A 27,612-nucleotide genomic window follows, 5' to 3' on the forward strand; every position below is an offset into this window, starting at 1 on the left:
GTGAGCATCATTATTAAACCCACTCCATAATCAAACACAGAACAATTGAACACAACAGCTGGTTTTCATTGGGATGGCTGTCACCTAGCATCTTCCTCCAGGTGCCATACCCAAAGAGGGCAACAATGGACTTCCATTGGATTGGTCCATGATTATGCTTGGTAAAGTACTGCAGTTGCCTTTTGCAATATAGCTGAGCAGGAAGTTCTCCTGCTCTTACTCCCGGCTATCAGGCATATTGGAAGGATTTACAGGCTGATAATCAACCGCTTTGGCTATGCTGTGAACACATCTTCTGTAGCCATTAAGTCCTGGGGTGGGAGTTGAACCCAGAGCTTCTAGCCCAGAGATAGGGACACTACCACTGCGCCATAGTGTAAAAACATGACAAAACTGGAATGTTTAGTGCTTAACCTGACCAGTGCTTACAGATTTGAGCCAAAGGTTAGCGCAGATAATTTTGTTTCCTGTTTTCATCTACACCAGTGGCAGCCAGCATACAATTCCATGCCAGCCAACCCCTGAGACTTCAACCAAATATGAGTCTGACAGTCAGTATCCTCGCGCCATTCGATAGTGAAATGGATGCGTATCCACTTCTGATCCGCCTCGAACCAGATGTTCACACATGCAGTGGGTAGCACTTTTGCCTCTGAATCAGAAGATTGTGGCTTTGAGTCCTAACCCAGAGACTTAGGCACAAGAATCAAGGCTGACAGACTCAGTGCAGCTCTGAGGGAGTGCTGCGCTCTCTGAGGTGCCGTTTATCAGATTTAGACATTAAACCAAGATCCCAGGTGGCTTTTTTAGTGGACAAAAAGATACCAAAGGCACCAATCAAAGAAGCCCAGGAGAATTTTCCCTGGTGTTCTGGCCAATATTTATTCCTGAATCACTATCACTGAAACAGGTTATTTGGTCACTATCATATTGCTGTTTGTGGGGGGCTTGCTGTATGCAGATTGGCCACTACATCCTACATTGCCAGTGACAACACTTTAACAGTACCTCATTGGCTGTAGGGCACTTTGAGACATCCTGAAATCATAAAAGTCGCAATATAAATGCAAGTTTTTCTTTCATTCAAATTAATTTGCTGACTGTGATGTGCTTTCAAACATTTCTGAAAGATTTGAAAAGAGGCGCTACAAATATTCTTTAATTACAGAGTTTATTTCCATTAGGAGCCTCCCAGTACAGGGGAGGGAGGCATTCCATGTTTTAAGTACAGCTTTTTTATATTCCCCTAAGTCTACGCCACATTTCCAAATTTCTGCCAATGCCAGTATTCGGCTAACAGCAGTATATGAACGGATACGATAGTGTACTGGCATAGTAAGCCTGGACTAATAATCAGGAGGTGTAAGTTCAAATTCCACAATGGTGCGTTGTGACTTTATACTCAGTTTAAAGACAAAACAGCATTTTTTAAAAATGTGAAATGAAAAAGCTGGTATCAGTAATGGCAGTTGTAAAAAAACAACTGCCTCACTAATGCTCTTTAGGGAAGGAAATCTGCCACCCTTACCCTGCCTGTCTTTTATGTGACTCCTGACCCACAGCAATGTGGTTCATTCTTAACTGCCCTCAGAAATGACCCGGCAAACACCTACAATACAATATAATCACTGCATGGGCTGCAGCGGTTCAAGAAGGCAGCTCACCATTTCTCAAGGGCAACTAGGGAGGGGCAATAAATGCCCGCTTACCAGCAATGCCCATAACTCAAGAATAAATCAATAAGCAGGACTATGCAGAGCAAGCTCCACACAAAGGAGCAAGAGATGAATGCTGCAATTACTCTTAAAGATAATGCAGATCGTCATGTCATGGGGAAGGGTTGTAACTGTGTGCAAGGGACAGCAGAGGGTGCTAAAATTGAACATAAAGGACACCAGAGCCAGGAAGTCCCTGCTGGCAGTTTGGTTTTGTGCTGTTGGCAATTTGGTAAATTCATCATTTCTGTCTATCCTGAATTTCTATTGCACTAACGCGCTTCCTACTTGTCACAGAAGCAACACAGGGCATTTAAAAGACATATCATCATCCCTGGTGCTCCTTATTTATAGGATGGATCCTACAATCCCCGATCTCCTGCAAGGGTCATCTCCGCCTGACACATTAACTCTGTTTCTCTCTCCACAGCCGCTGCCAGACCTGCTGAGTATTTCCACCATTTTGTGTTTTAATTCCAATCTTAACGGACTGTGCGCAAGTTGCTACCTCCACATGTCTGAAACGGACATTATAGCTAGGGCAGGACAGCTTCTTCTATGCTGGGATATAGAAAGGAACTGGTTGCATCTTCATGTGGTTTATGCAGGACATCAGCACACTATGATACTGATTGTTTTCACTACTTCCTTGGTCTTTTTTTATTCATTCAAGGGATGTGGGCATTGCTGGCTAGAAGAGCATTTATTGCCCATCCCTATCTGCCCTTGAGGGGGTAGTGGTGAGCTACAATTCATCTTGTATAGGTACAGCCACAGTGTCATTAGGGGCAAGTTTCAGGATTTTGACCCAGCGACGATATTTGTTCAAGTCAGGGTGGGTGTGTGACTTGGAGGGGAATTCCCACACATCTGCTGCCCTTGTCCTTCTAGGTGGTAGAGGTTGCAGGTTTGGAAGGTGCTGTCAAAGGAGCCGGAGTGATTTACTGCAGTGCACCTTGTAGCTGGCACACACTGCTGCTATTGTGCGTCAGTGGTGGAGGGAGTGAATATTTAAGGTTGTGGATGGGGTGCGAAGTGAGCTGCTTTATCCTGGGTGGTGTCAATATTCCTGAATATTGTGGAACGGACTCATCCAAGCAACTCACCTCTGGACTTTCAGGACCAGCTTTGGGGAGACAGGAGATGAGTCACTCCTCACAGAATTCCCAGCCTCTGACCTGCTCTTGAAGCCACAATGTTTATGTGGCTGGTCCAGTTCAGTTTCTAGTCAATGGTAAAACCCCCAGGATTTTGATAGTGGGGAATTCAGCAATGGTAATGCCATTGAATGTCAAGGGGAGATGGTTAGATTCTCTCTTGTTGGAGATGTTTAGATTCTTATTGGAGATGGTCACTGGCTGGCACTGCGTGGTGTGAAGGTTCTTACCACTTATTAATCCAAGCCTAAATGTTGTCCAGGTCTTGCTGTGTATGGGCACAGACTGCTTCAGTATCTGAGGAGCAAACACCCCCTTTTCTGACCTCAGAAAGAGAGAAGATAATTGATGAAGCACCTGAAGGTGTTTGAGCCTTGGGTATTACTTTGAAAAGGCAAATGTCCTGCAGTGATGTCCCAGGGCTGAGATGATTGGACTCCAACAACTGCAGCCATCTTCCTTTGCACTACATGACTCTAGCCAGCGGAGAGTTTTCCCACACTTCCCATTGACTTCAATTTTGCCAGGGCTCCTTGATGCCACATTCGGTCAAATGCGGCCTTGATGTCAAGGGCAGTCACTCTCACCTCACCCCTTGAGTTCAGCTCTTTTGACCACAACTGGACGAAGGCTGTAATGAAGTTTAGAGCTGAGTGTTCCTGATGGAACCTCAACTGAGCATCGGTAAGCTGGTTGTTGTGGCCTGATTAAGAGGAAGGCCAAAAAAGAGGGGCAAAGGAGATCTTCCAGATATCAGGTGGCATCAAAGATACACTGTCAGCTTACCACACTGCCATCCATCAGTTATACAGATCTTTGGAAGGACTATCTAGTAAATGCCGAGCACCTTCTCCTGAGACTCTGATTTAACAAAATTGTAGTTATAAATCCATATTATCCACTTCAGGAAAGTCTATAGTCAACATTGAATATAGGGATGCCTACCACTGCCATCTACCATCTCCGGTTCACTCATCAGTCCTGTCCATGTTGCTCCACACCAACTCCTGATCCCCCAACACTACCAATTTTAAACATTCATATCTGTGTTTAATTGCCCCCATTATCCTGATTTTCCCTATCTCTGCAGCCTTTCCAAACCCTACAACCATTCCCACAACTCCATTCCTCCGACCCTGGCTCCTTGCTCCCTTTGCCTCACAATTGGCGACTGCACCATCAGCTGGAAATTCTTCCCGAACTCTCTCCCTGTCCCTCTCCTCCTTTAAGGACACACGCCAGCCCACTGTACGGGGCACCTGATAGCAAGGTTGATGCAGCCGAACACAGGAATTTTGGGGTTAACTGGCAAGGGTGAACTCTTCCCAAAGTGTCTAATGACCACTGTTAAACACTGAAGAGTGCACCAAATGTATTTTTTTTAGGATAGGCAGACACACAGGAAGTAAAATCCGTTTTCCCATTGATCCTGTTGCTTTTGGCTGCAGTCTCGCCAGTGTCTTTAATCTCCAGCAAGTCCAAATCAAAGGCAACATTCCCAAGAAAAAGAAGCCTCTTGTGAAATACCTACCTGACTTCCCAAAGATAATGTATGTTACAAATATTAGATAATCTGATATTACAATATATACTGAAAAACTTAAACAGTTGGATTCAGCAGATATGGTCTCAACATGATTGAGACTATTGTGTTCCTGGAGTATGGAATCACCCACATCTCGCCTTAAAACTTCCAATCTTTCTTAAGCAGATATCCATTAACCCCTTTCTTAAAAGATACAATCAACATAACGATAACAGCTTTCTTAACATATGACATATTTAATAGACTGAGTGAGAAAAACTTTCAAACTATAATCTATAATCATCATGTAATGGTGTACTTATTACCTTCAGTTCTGTAACCTTACATATTAGTTAAGGTCAACCACCTTTGACTCAATATTGTCAAGTTTGATTCAAATATTTGAGTGATAGTTAGGCAGTAAAAGGGAGCTGATTTCTCAAAATTATAGTTCCCTACTATAACCAGAGCCTATCAATTTGGATGATTAGATAATTACTCGGAATCACTTAAGCTATAACTGTCCCCTTGCTAAAGTTCCCAAATTATAAGATCAAATTATAATAAAACTACTGGGAAAAAAAATTTCATTTTGTTCCCTGATACAACCAGTTTGTCTGTTCTAGAGGTGCAGCTCCACATTGAGACCTCAGCAGAGAGGGTGTATGTTCAAGAGGTGCAGCTCCACACTGAGATCTCAGCAGAGAGGGTGTATATTCTAGAGGTGCAGCTCCACACTGAGATCTCAGCAGAGAGGGTGTCTGTTCTAGAGGTGCAGCTCCACACTGAGATCTCAGCAGAGAGGGTGTATGTTCTAGAGGTGCAGCTCCACACTGAGACCTCAGCAGAGAGGGTGTCTGTTCTAGAGGTGCAGCTCCACACTGAGATCTCAGCAGAGAGGGTGTCTGTTCTAGAGGTGCAGCTCCACACTGAGATCTCAGCAGAGAGGGTGTATGTTCAAGAGGTGCAGCTCCACACTGAGATCTCAGCAGAGAGGGTGTATGTTCAAGAGGTGCAGCTCCACACTGAGATCTCAGCAGAGAGGGTGTATGTTCAAGAGGTGCAGCTCCACACTGAGATCTCAGCAGAGAGGGTGTCTGTTCAAGAGATGCAGCTCCACACTGAGATCTCAGCAGAGAGGGTGTCTGTTCTAGAGGTGCAGCTCCACACTGAGACCTCAGCAGAGAGGTGTCTGTTCTAGAGGTGCAGCTCCACACTAAGACCCCAGCAGAGAGGGTGTCTGTTCTAGAGGTGCAGCTCCACACTAAGACCCCAGCAGAGAGGGTGCCTGTTCTAGAGGTGCAGCTCCACACTGAGACCTCAGCAGAGAGGGTGTCTGTTCTAGAGATGCAGCTCCACACTGAGACTTCAGCAGAGAGGGTGTCTGTTCTAGAGATGCAGCTCCACACTAAGACCCCAGCAGAGAGGGTGCCTGTTCTAGAGGTGCAGCTCCACACTGAGACCTCAGCAGAGAGGGTGTCTGTTCTAGAGATGCAGCTCCACACTGAGACCACAGCAGAGAGGGTGTCTGTTCTAGAGGTGCTGCTCCACACTGAGACTTCAGCAGAGAGGGTGTCTGTTCTAGAGGTGCAGCTCCACACTGAGACCTCAGCAGAGAATGTGTTTGTTCCAGAGATGCTGCTCCACACTGAGATCTGGGACAGAGAGGGTGTTTGTTCTAGAGATGCAGCTCCACACTGAGACCTTGGCAGAGAAGGTGTTTGTTCCAGAGATGCTGCTCCACACTGAGACCTCAGCAGAGAAGGTGTCTGTTCTAGAGATGCAGCTCCACACTGAGATCTGGGACAGAGAGGGTGTTTGTTCTAGAGATGCAGCTCCACACTGAGACCTTGGCAGAGAAGGTGTTTGTCCTGGAGGTACAGGTCCTTAATGGAACCTGGGCAGAGAGGCGTTTGTCATGGAGGTGCAGCTCCCACACTGATTTCTGAGAGAGAGAGGGTGCCTGACTTATAGATGCAGCTCCACTCTGGGATATGGAGAAGAAGCTTTTTTTCATTTGTTCATGGGATGTGAGCATCACTGGCAAGGTCAGCATTTATTGCACATTCCTAATTGCACTTAGTGAGGTGATGGTGAGCCACTGAAATCCATGTGGTGTATGTACACCAACATGGCTATTAGGGTGGGGAGTTTCAGGATTTTGACCCAGCGATAATGAAGGCAAAATAATATATTTTCAGGTCAGTGTGTGGCTTGAAGGGGAAATTAGACATGGTCACATTCCCCTGCTCTTGCTGCCTTTTTTCCTCAAGGGGCTATGGACGTTGTGGGCTTGAAATGTGCGAAGCAAATGAACCTTGGCAAATTGCTGCAGTGCATCTTCTATGTGGGTGCATACTGCAGCCATGGTGCACCAATGGTGAACAGAATGAATGTTTAATCTGGTCATGGGTGGGGTGCCAATCAAGCAGGCTGCTTTGTCCTGGGTGGTGTTGACCTTCTTGTGTGTTGTTGGAGCTGCACTCATCCAGGTAAGTGGAAAATATTCCATCACACTCCTGACTTGTATGTTGTAGAAGGCGGTCCAAGCCTCTGAACAGCTCTCGTAGTCACTGTATGTATGGCCCAGGTCTTTCAGTCTCTGTATGGTCAGAGACTGTGTGTACTCCCCCGACACCCGGGCCCTAACTACCCCAGGACCCGACCTGACTAGCCCCTGACTTTACAACCTCTCTCGACCTGACTAGACCCCCAACCCACCTGCCCAATCACATACCTGCCACTCTACACACCTGCCACCCTACTCACCTGCTTTCCTGCCACCTCATCAACAATCTCCCTCCCTGTCACCCTACCCACCTTACCCCATTGTCACCCTACCCACCTCACCCCACTGTCACCCTACCCACCTCACCCCACTGTCACCCTACCCACCTCACCCCACTGTCACCCTACCCACTTCACCTGCCATCTTGCCACTCTACCCATTTGCCATCCTACCCCTTTACCTAATCCACCCTACCCCTTCACCCACCATACTCCCTCCACCCCCCCTTACCCACTTACCTTACCCAACCTACCCCCTTATCCACTTACCTTCTCTTCATAGCTTTTCAAAGAAGTTTTGGGACATTTAAACTCTTTACTTACCAGCCAGTGCTGTTAAAAGGGGACATGGCTTCTGCATGGATTCTCTCTGAGGTTTGCCACACTCTCGGTTTGGAAGGATCCTCCATCAGAAGATTGCATAGGAAGATTGGATGATGGTAAGTGGTTATTTTTTTGTCTGATCACTGTCAGAAATATGGGTTCAGATCCTGATTGGAAGATTTGGACCTGTATGCCTCGTCCAGTTAAGTTCCTGTTGATGGTAGGGGAATTCAGCGATGGTAGTGCCATTGAATGTCAAGATGAGGTGGTTAGATTCTTTTGTTGGAGGTGGTCATTAATCTGGCATTTGTGTGGCACAAACACCACGTGCTAATTATCACTGTGGGTGTACCTACACGGACTGGAACAATTCAAGAAGGCTGCTCACCACCACCTTCTCAAGGGCAAAAAGGGGTGGGCAACAAATGCTGGCCTAGCCAGTGATGCCCACGTCCCATTAAAGAATTTTTAAAAAGCGAATTCATAGACTCCTCGAAGATTGACATTTGTGCTGAGTCCGGTTTGTTCCTTTCCTTGATTTGTTTCTTTGGTTTTGCTTCCAGCTCCAGTACTTTATTGTCATTTTCTTCTAAGGACAATAAGGTGAGGGACTTCAGATATATAGAGAGACTGGAGAAGACTGAGGTCATTCTCCTTAGAACAAAATAAGATAAGGGAGGGTTTAATAAAGGTGATCCAAAGGGATTTGGATAGAGTAAAACGGGATGTGGGAAAGAAAATACGAAAAGCAAAGAGGGATAATGAAGAAAGACTGGCAGCTAACATAAAAGGAAATCTCAAAGTGTCCTAAAGGGCATCAATAGTAAAAAGGCGATAAAAGGAGGAGTAGGGTCGATTAGGGACCAAAAAGTGGATTTACACATAGAGGCAAGAGGCATGGCTGAGGTGTTAAATGGAATACTTTGCATCTGTCTTTACCTACGAGGCAGGTGCTGCCCAGGCCATGGTGACAGGGGAGGAAACCCAGTCACTGGAAGGGTTTAAAATTGATAAAGAGGAGATATTGGATAAGATGTCAGTACTTAAAGTTGATAAGGCACCAGGACCGGATGAGATGCATCCAAGAATATTGAAGGGAGTGACAGTGGAAATTGCAGAGGCACTGGCAATAATCTTTCAATGTTGCCTGGATTTAGGGGAAGTGCTGGAGGACTGGAGAATTGCAAACATTATGCCCTTGTTCAAAAAAGGTTGTAAAGATCTGCCCTGCAATTAAGATCAGTCAGTTTGACTTTAGTGGTGGGGAAACTTCTAGAAACAATTATTCAGGATTGAAGGAATATCCACATGAAAAAATGTGGATTGATTTGGAAGAGTCAACATGGATTTGTTAAAGGAAAATCACATCTAACTAACTTGCTGGAGTTTTTTTTAAGAGGTGACAGAGATGGTTGATGAGGGCAAGGGCATTGTTGTGGTGTATATGGACTTCCAAAAGGCATTCGATACAGTGCCACCCAACACACCTGTGAGGAAAGTTATAGGTCATGGAATAAAAGGGACAGTAGCAACATGGATACAAAATTGGCTGAAGGATAGGAAACAGGCAATAATGATTAATGGGTATTTTCAGGCTGGAAGAAGGTTTATAGTGGAATTCCCCATGGGTCTTATTGGGACCCTTGCTTTTCCTGGTATATATAAATGACCTAGATCTTGGTGTGCAGGGGACAACTTCAAAGTTTGTGGATGACACAAAACTTTGGAGAATTGTAAACTGTGAGGAGGACAGTGTAGAACTTCAAAAGAACATTGGCACATTGGGGGAGTGAGCAGATAGGTGGCAGATGAAGTTCAATGCGGAGGAGTGTGGGGTGATACACTTTAGTACAAAGAACACGGAGAGACAGGATAAAATAAAGGATACTATTCTAAGGGATGTGAAGGAGCAGAGAGACCTGGGTGTATATGTACATAAGTCATTAGAGGTGGCAGGACAGGTAGTTTCTAAAGCATACAGTATTCTAGGCTTCATTAATAGGGGCATAGAGTACAAGAGCAGGGAGGTTATGATGAACTTAGACATCAGCTGGAGTATTGTGTACAGTTCTGGACACCACACTATAGGAAGGATGTGAACGCATTGGAGAGGGTGCAGAAGACGTTTACGAGAATGATTCCAGGGATAAGACACTTCAGCTATGAGGAAAGATTGGAAAAGTTGGGACTGTTTTCCTTGGAGAGGAGAAGGCTAAGAGGAGATTTGATAGAAATTTGCAAAATCTTGAGGGCCTGGATAGAGTAGATAGGGAGATACTGTTCCTGCTTGTAAACAGATCGAGGACCAGAGGGCACAGTTTTAAAGTGTTTTGCAAATGTGAGGTAAGAAAAAACTCATTCACACAGCGAGTAGTTCAGGTTTAGAATGCACTGCCTGGAATTGTGGTGGAGGCAGGTTCAATTGAGGCATTCATGTGGGCAATGGATGATTATTTAAATAGAAACAATGTGCAGGTTTATGGGGAAAAGGCAGAAGACTGGCACTAAGTTAAAATGCTCAGATAGCTGGTGTAGATACGATGGGCCGAATGTCCTCCTCCTACATCATAACAATTCTGTGATTCTGTGTATAACTTGTAACCAGAGAGATACAAAATTATGATTATTGGAAATAAGGTAGGGGAGATGAGAATTTCTTTTCGTCAGGAGCGAGGAACTATGATCTCGAATGCACCTGCCTGAAAGGGTGGTAAAGCAGATTAATAATAACTTACAAAAGAGAATTGGATCTATACTTAAAAAGAGTACGCAGGGCTATGTTTAGAGGGCGGGGTGTGGGACTAATTAGGAATTCTTGCAGGAAGTTGGCACAGGCGTGAAGGGCTGAATGGCCTCCTCCAGAGCTTCATAATTTTATGATTCTTATGAATTTAATCCTGCCCTCGCCACTCACATACTGACAATCCAGCAGCAGGGGTCACTACTGGATACATATAAGTAGCAAGAACCTTAATGAGTTTGCAACTTCTTGAAGCTAATTGCACTTTTCCTAGACCCACATTGGCTGGAATTAGTAATTCACCCCTCTCGGTTACTACTTTTCTGCTCTGCATGGTTGTGCTAAGTCATCAAAGGAATTTTAAACTCAAAGTGACAAAAGATTGTTATCATTCTGTTTGCCATGAAATGTGCTTATGTTTATATTTTGCTCTTAGATCAAAATTGCGGGTTTACGTTTGTGACATTTGTAGGATTGGAAGCCCCTCCAACTGGGAAATTTATGGCATATGAAACACAAACCCACGGACATTTTTTGACCTCATGTTTATTACCACACAGTACAGAAACCAAGCTGCAGCTAAGAGCGCAGGGCTGTGCAGCAGGAGGCTAACTTAGGCATTTAGCAAAAGACAGTAGCTCATCAAGAGGGTTTGGACATTGACTGATTACTATCATTGAACAATGGTACCAGGGAAATACCGTTACCTGCCATTGACTAGCGCAATTAAGAGACTGATTACCCGATACAATGGCACAAGGAACAGGCCTTTAATACTCAAACCACGATTGACCTTGGGGTTAGGTGCTATCACTGCATTGTGTCATAAACAGCAGGAAAATTGTTTAAACAATGTGAGAGCTGATCATATTTATCCGGGATATATCACCACGGAAAGGCTATTGTTCCGACCAGCGTGAGCTGATCATATTCGTCTGGACTACATGCAGAATAAACTAAGAGTGCTAACTACTGGACTTTGAAATGTGTTGGTCAGGCCAGCAGCCAATATGGTAAACTTGGGGACAGAAATCATTGGACACCACTGTTGTCTGCAGGCAGTCAACAAAGTTGGTAGAGTCCGGTCAACTCCACCAAGGCACCTACAACACGATTGGAAGATTAACTAGGGGTGATTTAAAGTATTAAGTTAGAATATAAAGATTTAAGTATTAAGTTAGGAACTAAGTGGGGGTTTAGCCTCTGATAAGACCTGTTGTTTATGGGATGTGGGCATTGTTGGCTAGGCCAGCATTTATTGCCCATCCCTAATTTATCTTGTTCAGAGGCCATTTAAGAGTGGGTCTGGAGTCACGTGTAGGCCAGGCCAGGTAGATTTCCTTCCCTAAAGGACATTAGTGAACCAGGTGGGTTTTTATGACAATCGGCAATGGTTTCTTGGTCATCATCAGACTTTTAATTCCAGATTTTTATTGAATTCAAACCTCACCATCTGCTGTGGAGGGATTTGAACCTGGGTCTGCAGAGCATTACCCTGGGTCTCTGGAATACTAGTCACTGCCTCCTGTATTTCATGATTGCTTAATGCAGCCCTTGTCTGAGGGCTGTGGGTAATTCGATAAAGCAATTGTGAATTATCAGAAGAAGCTGGTCTCGCTGGCCATTCTGTTCAAGCCATAGGCTTGTGAATCTGGTGTCACGAGCCTGAGTGCGGGGAGGGTCTCTGAGAGAGAAAGGGGGCATCACCCCTACACATTCGTCAATTCAGGTGGAAACAGTTTCTTCAAATAATGTGGACTTCTAACCAAGGACCTGCAAATTAAATTGTATTCAGTTAGTGCATTCAAATACATTAGATCCTCATACTGCTGCTCCGGGCTGGGAATTCAGCAGGTCAGTAATGTCTTCGAAGTGAAGCTCCGTGTGGGGAGGCTGGAGAGGGGTGGAGAGCAGCGAGACGTTGGAGGTGCAGCTCCGAATTGGGGACAAGGGGAGGCAGGGTGACCAGTAGGGGTTCTAGAGTGTCAGCTCCGAATTGGAGACAAGGATAGGGAGGGTGATCAGCTGGGGTGTTGGAGGCACAGCTCCAAGTTGGGGACAAACGGGGGGGGGGGGGCGCAGCTGAGTGTGACTACTGGGGGTGTGGGAGGTGGAGCTCTGAACTGGGGACAAGGAGTGGGTGGACAGGGAATGAATTTTTTTCCCACAAATGGTTTGTCAATTGGGTGGCTTTTCATTGCCGGCACGATGTGGGGGAGAGGGGAGGGAGGAAATCATCAATATACGACTGGACAACATCCCATTCAGATTTTCTGGCCGCCTCAATGGAAAATAAAATGGAGGAGCCTTAAAATGGGCAGTCAATCCAATTCCTTTAGGTTAAACTTCCCCCTCGCCCCCATAAGAGTGCCACACCTCATGTTCTTACCTGCACGTTCTTGGATTAAGCCCTAATACTGTTTGTATTAGTGCTCATTACACTGGTCACACCACTCCAATGCAGAGTGCTGTGTCACATGAAATTTCTTCATAGCTCTACTTTGGTTAACTGAAATGATTGATGGAGGCCAGAAGAGATACTGAAACCTGCAGAGCTAGTGCTACCATGTAGTGCCAGGTTCCATTAGCTGTTTTACAAGAGTCACAGCAAACCATTGAAACATTAATTGCATATAGTCTCAGAGTCAAACTGGAGGGGGAAATTAAGCTACTTCATAAGTGTAACCTGTTAAGTCCAGTTAGTACACTGGTCACTCACTCCAGTACAAATTGATAGTGTAGGTGTATTGATTCCTGAATAAATCTGCATGCAGTGCAGTAAATCACCATTTAATGGCCACTTCTATTTGGAAAGGGAAAACTGAGGAAAAGGCCACTGTTTAAGTCCAAAGATTGTGCTGAACAAAGTATTTACATAGACTGACCTCCAACTTGTAAATTGTTAGTGAATGGGACAGAAACACGAGCTTTCATACTCTCAAAAACAATTTATTATACACCTGTTTTATTAAAAGGGTACATCTAGTGAAATTACTTATTTGAATTACAAAAGGAGCAACATGATTCAATATGAAAATAAGATACTGCCCAGTAAGTTCTGACAGTAATAAATCAGACACACAGCGGCCAATGACATCAGCTTCCTGCATGTATCCACACAAAACTGAACAACTCTTGTACAAAACAAAAGTACTTTGTAACTGTGATACATTATAAAGATTCAGTTTTTTAAAACTGGTAAATAAGAAATGATCCTTCAGGTGGGGTCAGAAACTGGATTTCTTGGTCGCACCCCAGGAACCTGTCAAAGCATCTACAACTATTCAGAAGAATATAATACAAGAGCAGCTAAAGATCATCATCTTCGGCTCAGCTGACCATTCAACTGCTCTTATCCTTGCTGATCTGTTTGCCTTTCTTTCAGCCAGTCATCTTGTTATCGTAGGGCTTGATATGTTTCTAAGTCTTCAGTGTGATCCATCAGGAGAACTGTATGGGCTGTACACCCGAAATCTGCCAGAACCAAGAAGATGCAGTCAGTTTCCATTCGGCACCATACACACTTTCTAAGTGAGCTAATTTCTTTTATCTTTTTTAAAACGAGAACTCAGATTCAGAGAATCACAGAATCTTAAAGCCACAGTATGAGGACATTCGACCCATCGTGTCTGCACCGGCTCTCCAACAGCAATTGTAACACTGAACTGAATTTAAACGGAGTAAACAAAAAGGAAAGGTAATGCTGGAAAACCGAAATCAAAATAAAAAATGTGGAAATAGCGGGTCAGACAACAGCAACTTGTAATTATATAATGCTTTTAATGTAACAAAACATCCCAAGGTGCTTCACAGAAACATATCAATCAAAATTTAACATTAGGCCACATGAGGTATTAAGGCAGATAAGCAAAAGCTTAATCAATGATAGAGGTTTTAAGTAGCATTTTGAATAAAGTAGAGAGGTAGAGAAGTTTAGGGAGTGAATTCTAGAGCTTATGGCCCAGGTAGCTGAAGTTACAGCCACCAACAGTGGGAGCGATTACAATCAGGGATGCCCAGAGGTCAGAATTAGAGAAGCACGGGTATCCCTGAGGGTTGTGGGCTGGAGGAGATTACAGAGATGGGGAGGGGTGAGATCATAGAAAGGTTTGAAAACAAGAATGAGAATTTTCAAATTGGGACATTGCTTCACTGAGAAAGAACAAAGGTCAGTGAGCACAGGAGTGATGGGTGAACAACACAGCTTCCTTTAGGACCCTGGGGGAGACATTATTCTGTCTTTTTCTCTTTATATAAGTTGACCCATGTGATCTATATTCTTGTCTTTCTAAACACTTTGATATTTGCAGTATAAAAGTCACTGAAAATTGTAATAATGATGCTAATGAAGTCCACGTCAGAGCGGACCCAAGCTTAAAAATAACTATTAAACTGAGTATATTTACATGTTCTTGATTTCTTCTAAGTGGTGATAAGGAATTATGGCAGAAATTTAGTTTTAACTGGTAGGATTTAACTGTATTTGATTAGCCAATAGTTAACATCTCCCATTGAGGTTAATCTCAGTGCATACAAAAGGGTGAATTATCCAAGTGCCAACGCAGCCCAGCCTATTGGTAAAGTGTAGACACACTGGGCATGATTCTGATATATGCAGCCAAGGGGTGAGATTTCCCAGCAGCAGCACCTGATCAGATAAATCAGGCCCAAGTGGTGCAGGTAACTAAGTATAACTGGGTAGGAAAATACACATTAAGGTTTGGGTGAAGGTACTCACATGTGAAACTTCATTGCATCTTACTTCCAACTGGCCCAGCATTTTGACCCTTGTATTGAGGAGTTTCTCATTCCCAATCACCACCCTCAGGGTTTACTTAAGAGTAGACCATTCAGCCCCTCAGGCAATTCCACCCTTCAATTAAGACCACGACTCATCTGTACCTCAGTTCCATTAACCTGTCTCAACACCATATCCCTTAATACTCTTACTTAACAAAAATCACATTTTCAATTAAACTCCAGCCTCAATATCTTTTTCTGGGAGTGGGAGAAACAAAGTTCCAGATTTTCACTACCTTTTGTGTGAAGAAGTGCTTTCTGGCATCTTCCCTGAGTGACCTGGCTCTAATTTGCAGACTCTGCCCCCTTGTTCTGGACTCCCCCACACCAGAGGTAATAATTTCTCTCTACCTTACCTATCAACTTCTTTAATGATTTTAAACACTTCAATTAGATCACCCCATAATCTGCTACATCTGAGGGACTACGAGCCTGGTCTATATAGCTTGTGTTCATAATTTAACCTGTTTAACCCAAATATCATTCTGGTCAATCTGCGCTGCAGCTCCTCCAAGGTCAACATATCTTTCCTGACGTGCGATGCCCAGAAGTGAACACTACTGGAGATGTGGTCTAATCAGAGCTTTATACATTGGTAACATAATTCCAATCCCCTTGAAATAAAGCTAACGTTCCATTAACTTCTTAATTATTCTTTGTATCTGTCCACTAGTGTTTAGTGATTTCTGTACATGTACCTACAAAATCTCTCTCTGCTCCTCCACAATTCTTAACTTCTCATCATTCCCATCTGATCTTTCTTGGATCTGTATTAGATGTGACTCCAAAGCATAAAACACAGAGAATGAATTTCTTTCCCTTTTATTCTTCCTCTCCTGAAAATAGTGGCTGCTCAAGTGCTGACATCTCACCAGCACCTACCTCACCTCAGCGATTATTCCACAGGCACGACCCTGGAAAGTACCACAGAGTCTGCTGCAGCCGAGATCAGGCTCTTCCCCCTTTTCCAATCAGGGAAAGGAAATCCTCTTCATTTTTTAAAAATAAATTAAAAACGCTGCTCTCCCCAGTTCAGGAATATTGAAGCCAAGCAGTTCACCAAAACCTTGGCTGCAATGAGTGAAATCAGCACAGACCAGAGCCTGATCCTGCAACCTACATAGTTTATGTAGCTCACTACCAAACCACAAACTACGTTTGCCCTCACCTCATCTGATCAGCCGGAGGGTTTATATGAATCATTTATAAACTATTGTTTGCTTGCAGTCAAACTGACTTCTCTGGAGTTTTACTTTCAAACTTGTCCATTTTTATATTACTTAAAGGAAAAAAAATTGTATGGTGGTTTAATGGGGAGCATTTTCACCTCAGAGTCAGGAGGTTGAGGGTTCAAGTCCCACTCCAGAGACTTTTGCACATAATCTAGTCTGACACTCCCAGAGAAGCACTGTCAGCTATGGCTCCTTTCAGAGGAAACATTAAACAGAGGATCTCATGGTATATCAAAGAAGAGGAAGAGATTTCTCCCCAGTGCCCTGGCTAATATTTATCTCTCGACCAAGATCACTACAAACGTTACCTGGTCATTATCACGTTGCTATTTGTACGACCTTGCTGTGCATAAATTGGCTGCTGCATTTCTTACAGCAGTGATCACACTTCATAAACATATCGTAGGCTGTAAAATGCTTTGGAATGTCATGAGGTGTGAAAGGCACTACAGGAATTCAAGTCTTTCCTCCTATTGGGAAACAGAAGGAAGTGGGACTAACTGGTAGCTTTTTCAAAGAGCTGGTGTAGCGATAATGGGCCAAATGGCCTCCTGTTGTACAGTTTGATTTAAAACTCTGTGCATTAAAGAGAATAAATTCCACCATTAAGAAAATGAGAAACAATGTTATAAATTACAAACACTCATCACTTTTGCATAAAAATATTTGAACATTGAAAAGGTGAGCACTCACCTGTTGATATGATGTGGTATACACCATGACATTTTGTGGCTGGCCATCTGCAGTGATTAATCCCGTTGTTAACTGATTAGCTGTTGATGGTAATAAGAAATGTATTAAGGGTTTGAAAAGTGCAGTTGTATTTTTGCTGTAATTAAAGTGACATTAGTATTGTGCATTAAAGCAAAATGTTCACTGGGCTGATGCATTTCTCTGACTGAAATTAATATTCACAGAAAACACTTAATTTGGCTGCTATGTGACTAAAACCAGACAGATAGTTTGGATCACAGGGTGAAAACATGCTAGGAGATAAAGATTTAAGTCACATTTTCTAAGGAATTTAACCACACAACACAGACCTCTGATTTATTTTAATATTCAGAGGAACATTCTCTTCTCATCAAAAACATTACATAACACAGAATTTACAGCACAGAGGCAGGCCATTTGCCCCAACAAGTGTATGCTGGTTGTTTTGTGCTCTGCAGCAGCCAACTCCAGCCCTACTTCATGGAACCCCAGCACCTCCTCTAGTGTCTAATCGACCCCAGAAATTCCGAAATCGGAAACGTAAACTACTTTTAGTGATTTTGCACCCCTTTTACTGGGTGCAAAACTTAAACGATGAGGGACTTCAGTTACGAGGATAAACTGGGGCTGTTCTCCTTAGAGAAGATTGGGAAGGAGATTTGATAGAGATGTTCAAAATCATGGGGGTCTGGACAGAGTAGATAGGCAGAAACTGTTCCCCATTGGCAGAAGGGCCGAGAGCCAGGAGGCACAGATTTAAGGTGGTTGGTAAAAGAACCAAAGGCAACATGAGGAAAGCCCTTTTTTTCATACGTGACGATTGGCTCGTATTTCGAATGCACTGCCTGAGAGCGTGGTGGAGGTGGATTCAATCATGGCTTTCCAAAGGATATTGGTTAAATATCCAAAGTGAATAAATTGCAGGGCTACAGAGAAAAGGTGGGGGACAGGGACTAGCTGAGTTGCTTTAGCAGAGAGCTGGCAAGGACACAATGGGCTCAATGGCTTCCTTTTGTGCGATAACCATTCTACGATTGTTTAAAGGAAGAAGTGGTGCAGTAAAGGGAAAAAATAACTGCCAGATGCAGTTCATCTCCCAATTTTTCCACCAGTTTTAACGCCAATGACTGCTCTCCCTGCTGTTAAACAGAAATCAAACGCAGGGAAGCTACTTGTCCCTCCTACACTCATGTTAAACAGCAGCGGAAAACATCCCTAGTAATTTCATGGGATAACTATTCAGAGGAAGGTTAGGGAACAACCAAGTGCAGGAGTCCAGTTCATCCAACATTCAGCCATGTCTGAATCGGCTGCCGCAAATCTCCACTAAAAAGGAAAGAATACAGCTTTCAATTAAAAGTCAGGAAAATAATCATCTCCCTCTCCAGATGGAGGGACTATCTTGTGAATCCTCCCCTTTTGCCTCACCACTGTCAGTTGGGCCTTCATCTGCCTGGGTCCCACTCTGTGGAAATCCCTCAACCTCTCCAACTTTCTCTGCTTCTCGAAGTCTGCGCCATTTACAACAAAGCTTGTCCCTCCTACACTCAACCTTTTTTGACTCAGGATCACACATGTGTGAATTACTGTTGAAATGTGTTCTCTGTGTTAAAGTTGCTGTATAATGCAAGTTGAATAATAGCAACGCACTGTAGAAAGATGGGTTAAATATGAACACTGTTCTGATCTGACAGCATTCTGTCATTAAGATGGCCTTCCAAAGTGACTATCCTTTGTTTAAAGAAACAATTTATTCCATTTCCTTCTGGTTCCTTTTTTGTCCAGTAGACAGTCTTGAATAAAAGTTCTTTAAAAAATTCAATGGTCATATGCAGCACTTACAGAAAGTTTCTTCTGTGAGTTCTTCGCCAAGGCCATCTGTGCCTCCACCTGTTGATGTGTTTAATCCTTTCTCCCCCTTCATTGCCTGCACAATTCAATTCAGTTTTATTTTTTTTTATTTAAATGAAAAGCGTGATTGGAAAAAAAAAAGGTTTACTTTTAAAACACGAGCCAACATGGTTTTAGCACTCTCTCCACAACAACTTGCATTTATATAGCGCCTTTAACATAGTTAAATGTCCCAAGGCGCTTCACAGAAGTGTTGTCAAACAACATCTGACACTGAGCCATGGAAGGAGATATCAGGACAAGTGACCAAAAGCTTGGTCAGAGAGGTAGATTTCAAGGAGTGTCTTGAGGAGAAGAGAGAGCCAGAGAGCTTTAGGGAGGGAATTCCAGAGCTTAGGGCCCAGGCAGCTGAAGGAATGGCTGTCAACGGTAGAGTGAGGAAAATCAGGGGTGCACAAGAGACCGGCATTGGAGAAGTGAAGAGATCTTGGAGCGGGTTACAAAAACAGAGACGGGCGAGGCCACAGGAAACGAAAACAAGGATGGGAAGTTTAAAACTCTCATAAAATATTCAGATGGCGTAGTGCCACAGCGATCAAGTAGAAGGACCACAGCTGGTGTCTTTGCTTCCCCAGACAGCTCCTCATTTCCGGCACGTTGACCGTGACGGTCCTGAGCAAGCACTTCACCACTGGGCGGGCTAATATCCGAGGGTGAATTCAATTCACAGAAGCATACCTTCTTTTCTGGTAGGCTGACAGCAAAAATGCCCCAACAGGAGTGTGGAAGTCTGCCTTCCCAAAACAACCAGAAATCAAACACAAGGAAGCTAATTGTTTACCAGCATACTAACATTTAACACTAACAATTTTCAAAGGCCACTTAAATACTGGTTTATTAAAATATAGCAGTGAAAACAGTTTCACCTCTCTGAACTTCTGCAGGTAGAGTTTTAACGGTTCCACATAACTATCGAAGCCCAGTGTGGACATGGCAAAAAGGATATCTTCTCCATTGATGGTTTTGCGCTTTTCTTGGTGACATCGCTCACTAGCCTCAGACGTTATGAAGCTGATAAACTCACTCACACACTCTTGAACACATTCTTTAGCATCTTTAGCGATCTAATGAGAGACAGTTTCATTAGGCACAGCGAGAGAGACAGCAATGCTGCAATTTCACATTATAATTTTCTAAAATTCATCATCAACTTCCCACTCCAGCACAGGAAAGAATTTTCCACACAGCAACTTTAAATGGCCTTCTTAGCTCTGAAGGGCTTGGAGCTGCACTGGAAGATGTGAAAAGCCAAAAAGTATAAGCTTTCTTTTTTATGAATAGCTATGGAGAGTACGATGTACTGAACATTGCGCTTAAACCCGAAAGGATATTCTTTTGTGTTTCAGAGCAAACAGTTTTACTTTATATCCAGATCATCATTTTGCATTGAGGCACTGTGGGAGGAGATGTCAAACCAATGCTCTGCCCCTTACTCAAATAGATATTCCACGACACAATTCAAAGTGCCTTAGTCAACCTTCTGACCACAACTAACAGGTTCAGAAATCAATTATCTGCCCATTCATTTGTTCTTTGTAGGGTCTTATTGAGCAGAAATTCCATGGTTTGCCTACATTAACAGTGGCTGAATTTCAAAAGTACTTCATTGTCGCTGAATCACTCAGGTATTCTGTGGATGTACTAGGGCACTACATAAATGCACAAATGCAACCCCAGTCAGGAAAGGTGCCCCAGGTCAGAACATGGAACAGCAAGGCTCAACTTGCACTTCCAGCATGCCAGCGTTTTAACCCGAAGCTGAAATTCATTGGAAATCTATCTTGGATATTTCTTCCAATTTGATTCCAGCCTTGTAGTCCCTAGTAACTTAACAGACAAATAACAGGGGATATGGCATCCATCTAACTGGGGCAATTAACTCTGTACAGTTTGTGTCTCTCCAAGAGATTCCCCTGCAAAGTCACTAAGGGTATTTTTGTAATGTAAAAATCTTAATGTATCACTGGCATTAAAATCTATTACTTATTGAAACTGACACATTATAAACAGAATGCCTGGGATTTCCAAATGAAATGCATGGATCTGAGTTTCATGGCTTTTCTGTATTTTGTAAGAACTGACAGGACCACCCCAGCTATTTTTATTACAGTTAATTAATTTATTTCCTCTCAGTCTATTCTAATTTACTGCTGTTTTACTTTGACCCAAAAAAGCGTGATGTCTGATGGGAAATAAGTAGGATGCTTATAGGAAGGGCTCATTATAGAGTTTTAACATCAAGTGAAAAAGTTGTACACCACCTTCCCTGTTGCAGGTACGGCTGATTTCATTATCCGGGCGACGTTGGCAATTGGAAGATAGATGTCTTGTTCCCTGTAGGACTCTTTGGAACCATTTGTGTCATCATGATCACCAAGCCCCTCATCGGTGTCTCCTGCAAAAGAACAACTTGGTTATTATACACAGAGATAAAAGCAAAAAAACTGCGGATGCTGGAAATCCAAAACAAAAACAGAATTACCTGGAAAAACTCAGCAGGTCTGGCAGCATCGGCGGAGAACAAAAGAGTTGACGTTTCGAGTCCTCGTGACCCTTCGACAGTTGAAGGGTCACGAGGACTCGAAACGTCAACTCTTTTCTTCTCCGCCGATGCTGCCAGACCTGCTGAGTTTTTCCAGGTAATTCTGTTTTTGTTTTGTTTATTATACAATTCCCCAAACCAGCAAATCAGGCACTTGAAGTTTCACTGGAAAATTAGAATCAGACAACCCATCATGCCTTTGATAGAGCTATCCAGTTAATCCCACTTCCCTGCCCTTTCCCTATTGCCCTGCAATATTTTCCTTTCCCAAGTACATATCCTAATCCATTTTGAAAATTTCTATTGAATCTACTTCCACCACACTTTCAGGTAGTGTAATCAGAACAGAAGTTGCTGTGTAAACAATTCTCACCTCCCTTCTGGTTATCTTAAATCTGATTCCTCTTTTATCAAAACCTTTCACATGTGAACACCCCTATTAAAATCTCCCTTAGCCTTCTCTGCTTGAAGGAGAATCAAATCTCCACTTCTTTAGTCGCTCTACATAACTGAATTCCCTCATCCCTGGTATCATGCTGGCGAATCCCCTCTGCACTTTTTCTAAGGTTTTGACATCCTTCTACACAATAGATGCCCAAGGCTCTGTTCGTCTCATTGTTACTAGATGGCTAAATTTTGTATTCAAGCTTGGCCCTTGAACAGCTGAAAGGTATCCACTCTGACCCAAACACATATCTGGAAAAGCACTTTCTAAAGCATCAGCATGATTTTTCTCCTCCACTACCCATCACTACCAGCCTTCTGGATGTTCTGCAAGATTGACTAAGAATAGTTTTGAGCTGTGGACTTGTAAGTATTGATCACTGAGTTAAGATTTCTCAAAATCATTTTATGCAAAATCACTGTAGTTGTTGGAGAGGTCTGTTTCTATCTCAGTCTGTGTTGGGTCAACTACAGGTGACAAGTGGTGAAACAGTGACACTTAAGTCCCCTGGTCTGAACATTTTAAACATGACTAATTTTCTTCAGAGCTCATTTATAATTATTTAAACTATCCTCAACTAATAGTTCACACCATCCGTGATAGTTTGTTAAAAACCAAACATGTAACTTAAACTATTTTTTTTAAATCCTCCTTAAGCATCTGTGATTAAATCACTGAGCACATAGCTGTATCCTCCTCAAAATTTCCAGATGTTCTGATTCTCAAATCTACAGTTTAATATGGAGTTTCCAAATATTTGGTCTACAGCATGTTGATTCTTTCACATGAACATAAGAACATGATATCCCCATGGTAAACGTATATTGACTTTTTTACTTTGCAAGATTTTAAACAGAACCAATTCCCTTTCCATTGGCTGTCAATTTCATGGAATCCTTGCTGCACTGTGACAACAGCAACAGTTACAGATGCAACTCACCAAGGCTCCTTCAACAGCATCTTCCAAACCCGTGACCTTACCACCTACAAGGGCAAGGGCAGCAGATGCATCACCTTCAAGTTCCCCTCCAAATCACATACCATCCTGTCTTGGAACTATGTTGCCGTTCCTTCACTGCTGCTGGGTCAAAATCCTAGAACTCCCTTTCTAACAACACTGTGGGTGTACCTACAAAACATGGACTGCGGCAGCTCAAGACAACGGTTCACCACCACTTTCTCAAGGGCAGTTAAGAATGGGCAATAAATGCTGGCCTAGCCAGTAATTACCACATCCCATGAACGAATATAAAAAAAAAATCATAGGTCTTCACCTAATCCTAGCACTCTCGCCTCCGAATCAAAAGCTTGTGGGTGCATGTCCCATTCCAGAGGCTCGAGCATAAAATCAAGGCTGACACTCTAGTTAGTATTAAGGGAGTGCTGCACTGTTGGAGGTGCTGTCTTTCAGGTGAGACATTAAACCGAGGCCCTGTCTGCCCTACAGCACTTTTGAACAGGGGAGGTCTCGCTGGTGTGCCAGGCAATATGTATCCCTCTATCAATAATCATTAAAAACAGATAATCTGGTCATCACCGCATTGCTGTTTGTTGGAGCTTGCTGATTTCTCCATCTTCCTACATTATAACAGTAACTATGCTTCAAAAATTATTTCATTGGCTGTAAAGTGCTTTGAGATGTCCTGAGGTTGTGCAAAGAGCTACAGGAATATGAGTTATTTCTTAAACATGGGGACAGTCCACGTGGGATAGCAACAGCTTACCTGCACTGGAGGTTGGCTGAACACACAGCATGACTGGATCGCTAAAAGAAAATGCTGTCACTTTGCAGTGTGCATCACCAGCAGCCGTTTCTGTTGTGTTCAGGCTCTGCCTGTGGGTATTTAAGGGGTACAAAAACAGAAAAGACCTCTTGAAATGGCTCCATGTAACACCGGCACAACTAACTCATCCACATATCTGCACCAAGGCTAGCAGTGGCACAGTGATGAAAATGGAATTGAGCCCATTTCAAACAGGGAGCCTTGAAGAGTCATCTTGGCTAGATCAGTTCTGGGGAGAAAAACCCATGAGAGTATTTTCAATACTCCTTTACTCAAAGGCAAAACATTAAGTCTTACCTTCGTGAGACTGTAAAACATAGTGACTTCCACTAATGTAATCACCCGCGATTCCTAATTGGGAAGCATCTGTAGTGGAACTGTCACCATCCATCTGAAAAATTGAGAAATGTTGAGGCAGAAACAGTTAAACCAAAATGCTTTTCAGGTGTATAGAAAATAAACTGAGGCTTCTGCAGGAAACTGTTTACCTTCATCAGTTTATTTCTGTGATAGCACTATGTCCGCATGCATGTAATTTATACAAATCAACTCACCCTATTAAAATCTAGAATAATGCAAAGTATAAAGGATTGGTTAACAGATAGAAGGCAAAGAGTGAGCATAAACAGGGGTTTTTCAACCTGGCAGCACTGAATAATGGAATGCCACAAGGATCGATGCTGGGGCTGTAGCTATTTACAATCTATATTAAATGAAGAGACAGAGGGTATGCATCAAAGTTTGCTGATGATACCAAGCTAGGTGGGAAGATATGCTGTAGAGAAGATACAGAGAGGCTGCAAAGAGATATAGACAGGTTAAGTGAGTGGGAAACAAGATGGCGGATGGAGTATAACGGAGCAAAGTGTAAAGTTATCCACTTTGGTCATAAGAATAGAAAAGCAGGATATTTTTGAAAAAGTTTGAAACCCATAAGCGTTGATGTTCAAAGTATCAGGAACGCAAAAAATTCACATACAGGTTGGAGCAAGAAATTGGGAAGGTAAAAGGCATGTCGGCCTTTACTGCTAGGACATTGGAGTACAAGAATAAAGAAGTCTTGCTACAATCGGGTTTTGGTGAGACCGCATCTGGAATAGTGTGTGCAGTTTTGGTCTTCATAGAAAGGAAATACTTGCATTGGAGATGGTACGGCAAAGGTTCACTAAATTGGTCCCTGGGATGAGGGGGTTATCCTATGATGAGAAGTTAAGTAAATTGGTTTTATGTTCGCTGGAGTTTAGAAGAGTGAGAGGTGATTTCATTGAAAGCTACAAAATTCTGAAGGGGCTTGATAGGGTAGATGCTGAGAGATTGTTTCCGCTGGATCAGGGAGTCTAAAACACAGGAGCACAATCTCAAGGTCAAGGGCCAATCATTTAGGACTGAAATCAGGAGAAATTACTTCACTCAAAGGGTTGCGAATCTTTGGAATTCTCTATCCCAGGGGCTCTGGATGATCCATTGTTGAATACATTTAAGGCTGGGATAGACAGATTTTTGGTCTCTCAGGGAATTAAGGGATAAGGGAGCAAGCGGGAAAATGGAGCTGAGCCCAAGATCAGCCATAATTGTGTTAAATGGCGGAGCAAGCTCAAAAGGCCATATGGTCTATTCCAGCTCCTATCCCTTGTGTTTTATAGGCTATTAATGATAGATAAATGCGAGTGATGGAATAAACATGTTAAACAGAAACACTTTCATTTATAGCGCTTTTCATGATTACTGGGCATCTCGAAGCATTTTACAGCCAATGAAGTACTTTTGAAATGTAGTAACTGTTGTAATGTAATTATCATGACAGCCAATTTGCCCACAGCAATATCTCACAAACAGCAATGTGATCATGACCAGATAATCTGTTTTTGTGACGTTGACTGAGGGATAGATATTGACCAGAGTGCCGTGGGGTAACTCCATTCCTCTTCTTTGAAGTAGTGTAACTATGTTAAAATTTCCTTTTGACTGCAAATCTAAGCATGAGACAAATAACAAACAGAGGTATTGTTAAACTATTATGTCACATCTTTTACTTCTGTAACTTTACCTGTACAAATTGCATAGCTCAAAATATTTTATAAATGTGCAACACCTGCTTCAAATAGATTTGAGAATAGTCCAGAAGTGCAGTAGGTATTTTATAGTTGAGATTATAAGAAAAGCTTAGTCAGTGAGGAGCATCGAACTGATTCCACAGGGAGCTACGCCAAAGAACTGTCTATTTAGTCAGTGAATTCTATAGCACATCCACCCCTGTTTTAACTGAAGTTATTCACTTACACTGACTGCATGCTTTAGATGGGATGAACTGAGGGGCACAGCAATAATTAACGATGTAAATGTGGGACAGGAGGCAAGAACTCATCTGGGAAAACTGACGAAACAAATACAAACCAAAAGAGAAAGGACTGACAAATAAACTGGTGTCCAAAAGACCCTCAGCACTAATGGTTTAAGCACTGGCAGAAATTTGTCTCGAGTGTACTGGGCTACTTTGAAGTTAACTTGTATTTCCATAGCTTCCTTAATGTTGTACAATATCAGAAAGCACTTCACAGCAGCCTCTTCAGACAAAATGTAACACCAAACTGCATGATGCAAATTAGGAACAGGTAACCAAAAGCTGGGCCAAAGAAGCTTTTTGGAGAGATGGAATGATTTAGGGAGGGAGTTCCAGATCTTAATGCCCAGGCAGCTGACGCATGGCTGGTAAAGCTGAAGGAAACTGGGGGTGCCGAACAGGTCAGGATAAGTCGACTGCAGATGTCTCGGTGAGTTACAGGGATGACAGCGAAGGGAAGGGATAAGGCCCTGGAGGGATCTGACATCAAAATGGGAAATTTTCAAACCGAAGCAATGTAAGACAGGGAACTAAGGTAGGTTTATCATTGCGGGGGTGATGGGTGAATGGGACTTGATGCGAGTTAGAGCGTGGCAGCAGAATTTTCGATGAACTCAAGAATATGGAGGGGGCAAGGTGTGGGAGGGTGCAGTCAGGAAAGCATTGGAATTGTCGAATCTAGACGTATCAGAAAGGAATAAAGGTTTTAGTCGAACTGAGGTAGGGACAGAGACCAACGATATTACAGAGGTAAAAGAGAAGCGGTCTTGGTGATGGAGAGATACAGAGGATGGAAACTCAGCATCACATCGGATACCAAGGTTGCGAATGGTTTGATTTAGCCTCAGGCAGTTGCCAGTGGGAGGGATAGAATCAATGGCTAAGTAAGAGTTTGTGCTGGGGACTGAAAACAATGGCCTCAGTTTTCCCAAAACTTAGTGCAGAGAATATTTCTGCTCATTTAATACTACATTTCAGAGTTTAGAGCTCTACAAATCAGGGGCAAGGACAGACTCGAGTGAGATGGTAGTGAGAAAAAGCTGGGTGTCATCAGTGTATACACAAAAACTGACCCATTTTCAGAGGATATTGCCAAGGCAGCATGCAGATGAGAAAAAGCTGGCAGTCAAGGTTAAACCTTTGAGGGGGACTTCAGAAGCAATGGTGCAGGAGTGGGAAGAGAAGCCAACGCAGATGATTCCCTGGCTATGAATGGATAGATGGGAATAGAACCAGGCGAGGACAGTCCTAACCAGATAGACAATAGAGAGGGGTCAGAGGGGGATGATGTAGTCAACTGTGTCAATGGCTGCCAACAGGTCAGGAAGGATGAGCAGAGATAGTTCATCATGGTCACAGTCACAGCAAACACATGGGAACATCACCACCTGCAAGTTCCCCTTCAAGCCACTCACCATCCTGATTTGGAAATATATCACCGTTCTTACACTATCACTAGGTCAAAATCCTGGAACTCCCTCCCTAACATGACTGTGAGTGTACCTACACCACATGGACTGCAGAGGTTCAAGAAATCCGCTCACCACCGCCTTCTCAAGAGCAATAAATGCTGACCTAGCCAGCAATGCCCAGAT

General features: G+C 43.1%; 1 protein-coding gene across 1 annotated transcript; it reads right to left on the reverse strand.

Annotated features, from left to right (window-relative positions):
* Nucleotides 1–13,176: 13,176 nt before the first annotated feature.
* LOC121292900 (nuclear transcription factor Y subunit beta-like) lies at nt 13,177–25,611 on the reverse strand. The gene is made up of 7 exons (XM_041215362.1): nt 25,573–25,611; nt 23,974–24,067; nt 21,167–21,300; nt 19,772–19,969; nt 18,837–18,921; nt 16,974–17,053; nt 13,177–13,722 (listed from the first exon to the last, which is right to left on the reverse strand). Exons 1-7 carry the CDS (start codon nt 25,594–25,596, stop codon nt 13,690–13,692), a joined length of 648 nt encoding a protein of 215 aa, XP_041071296.1. The 5' UTR covers nt 25,597–25,611; the 3' UTR covers nt 13,177–13,689.
* Nucleotides 25,612–27,612: the final 2,001 nt, after the last annotated feature.

Source organism: Carcharodon carcharias, chromosome 21 (genome assembly GCF_017639515.1).
Source record: "Carcharodon carcharias isolate sCarCar2 chromosome 21, sCarCar2.pri, whole genome shotgun sequence".
Lineage (NCBI taxonomy): Eukaryota > Metazoa > Chordata > Chondrichthyes > Lamniformes > Lamnidae > Carcharodon > Carcharodon carcharias.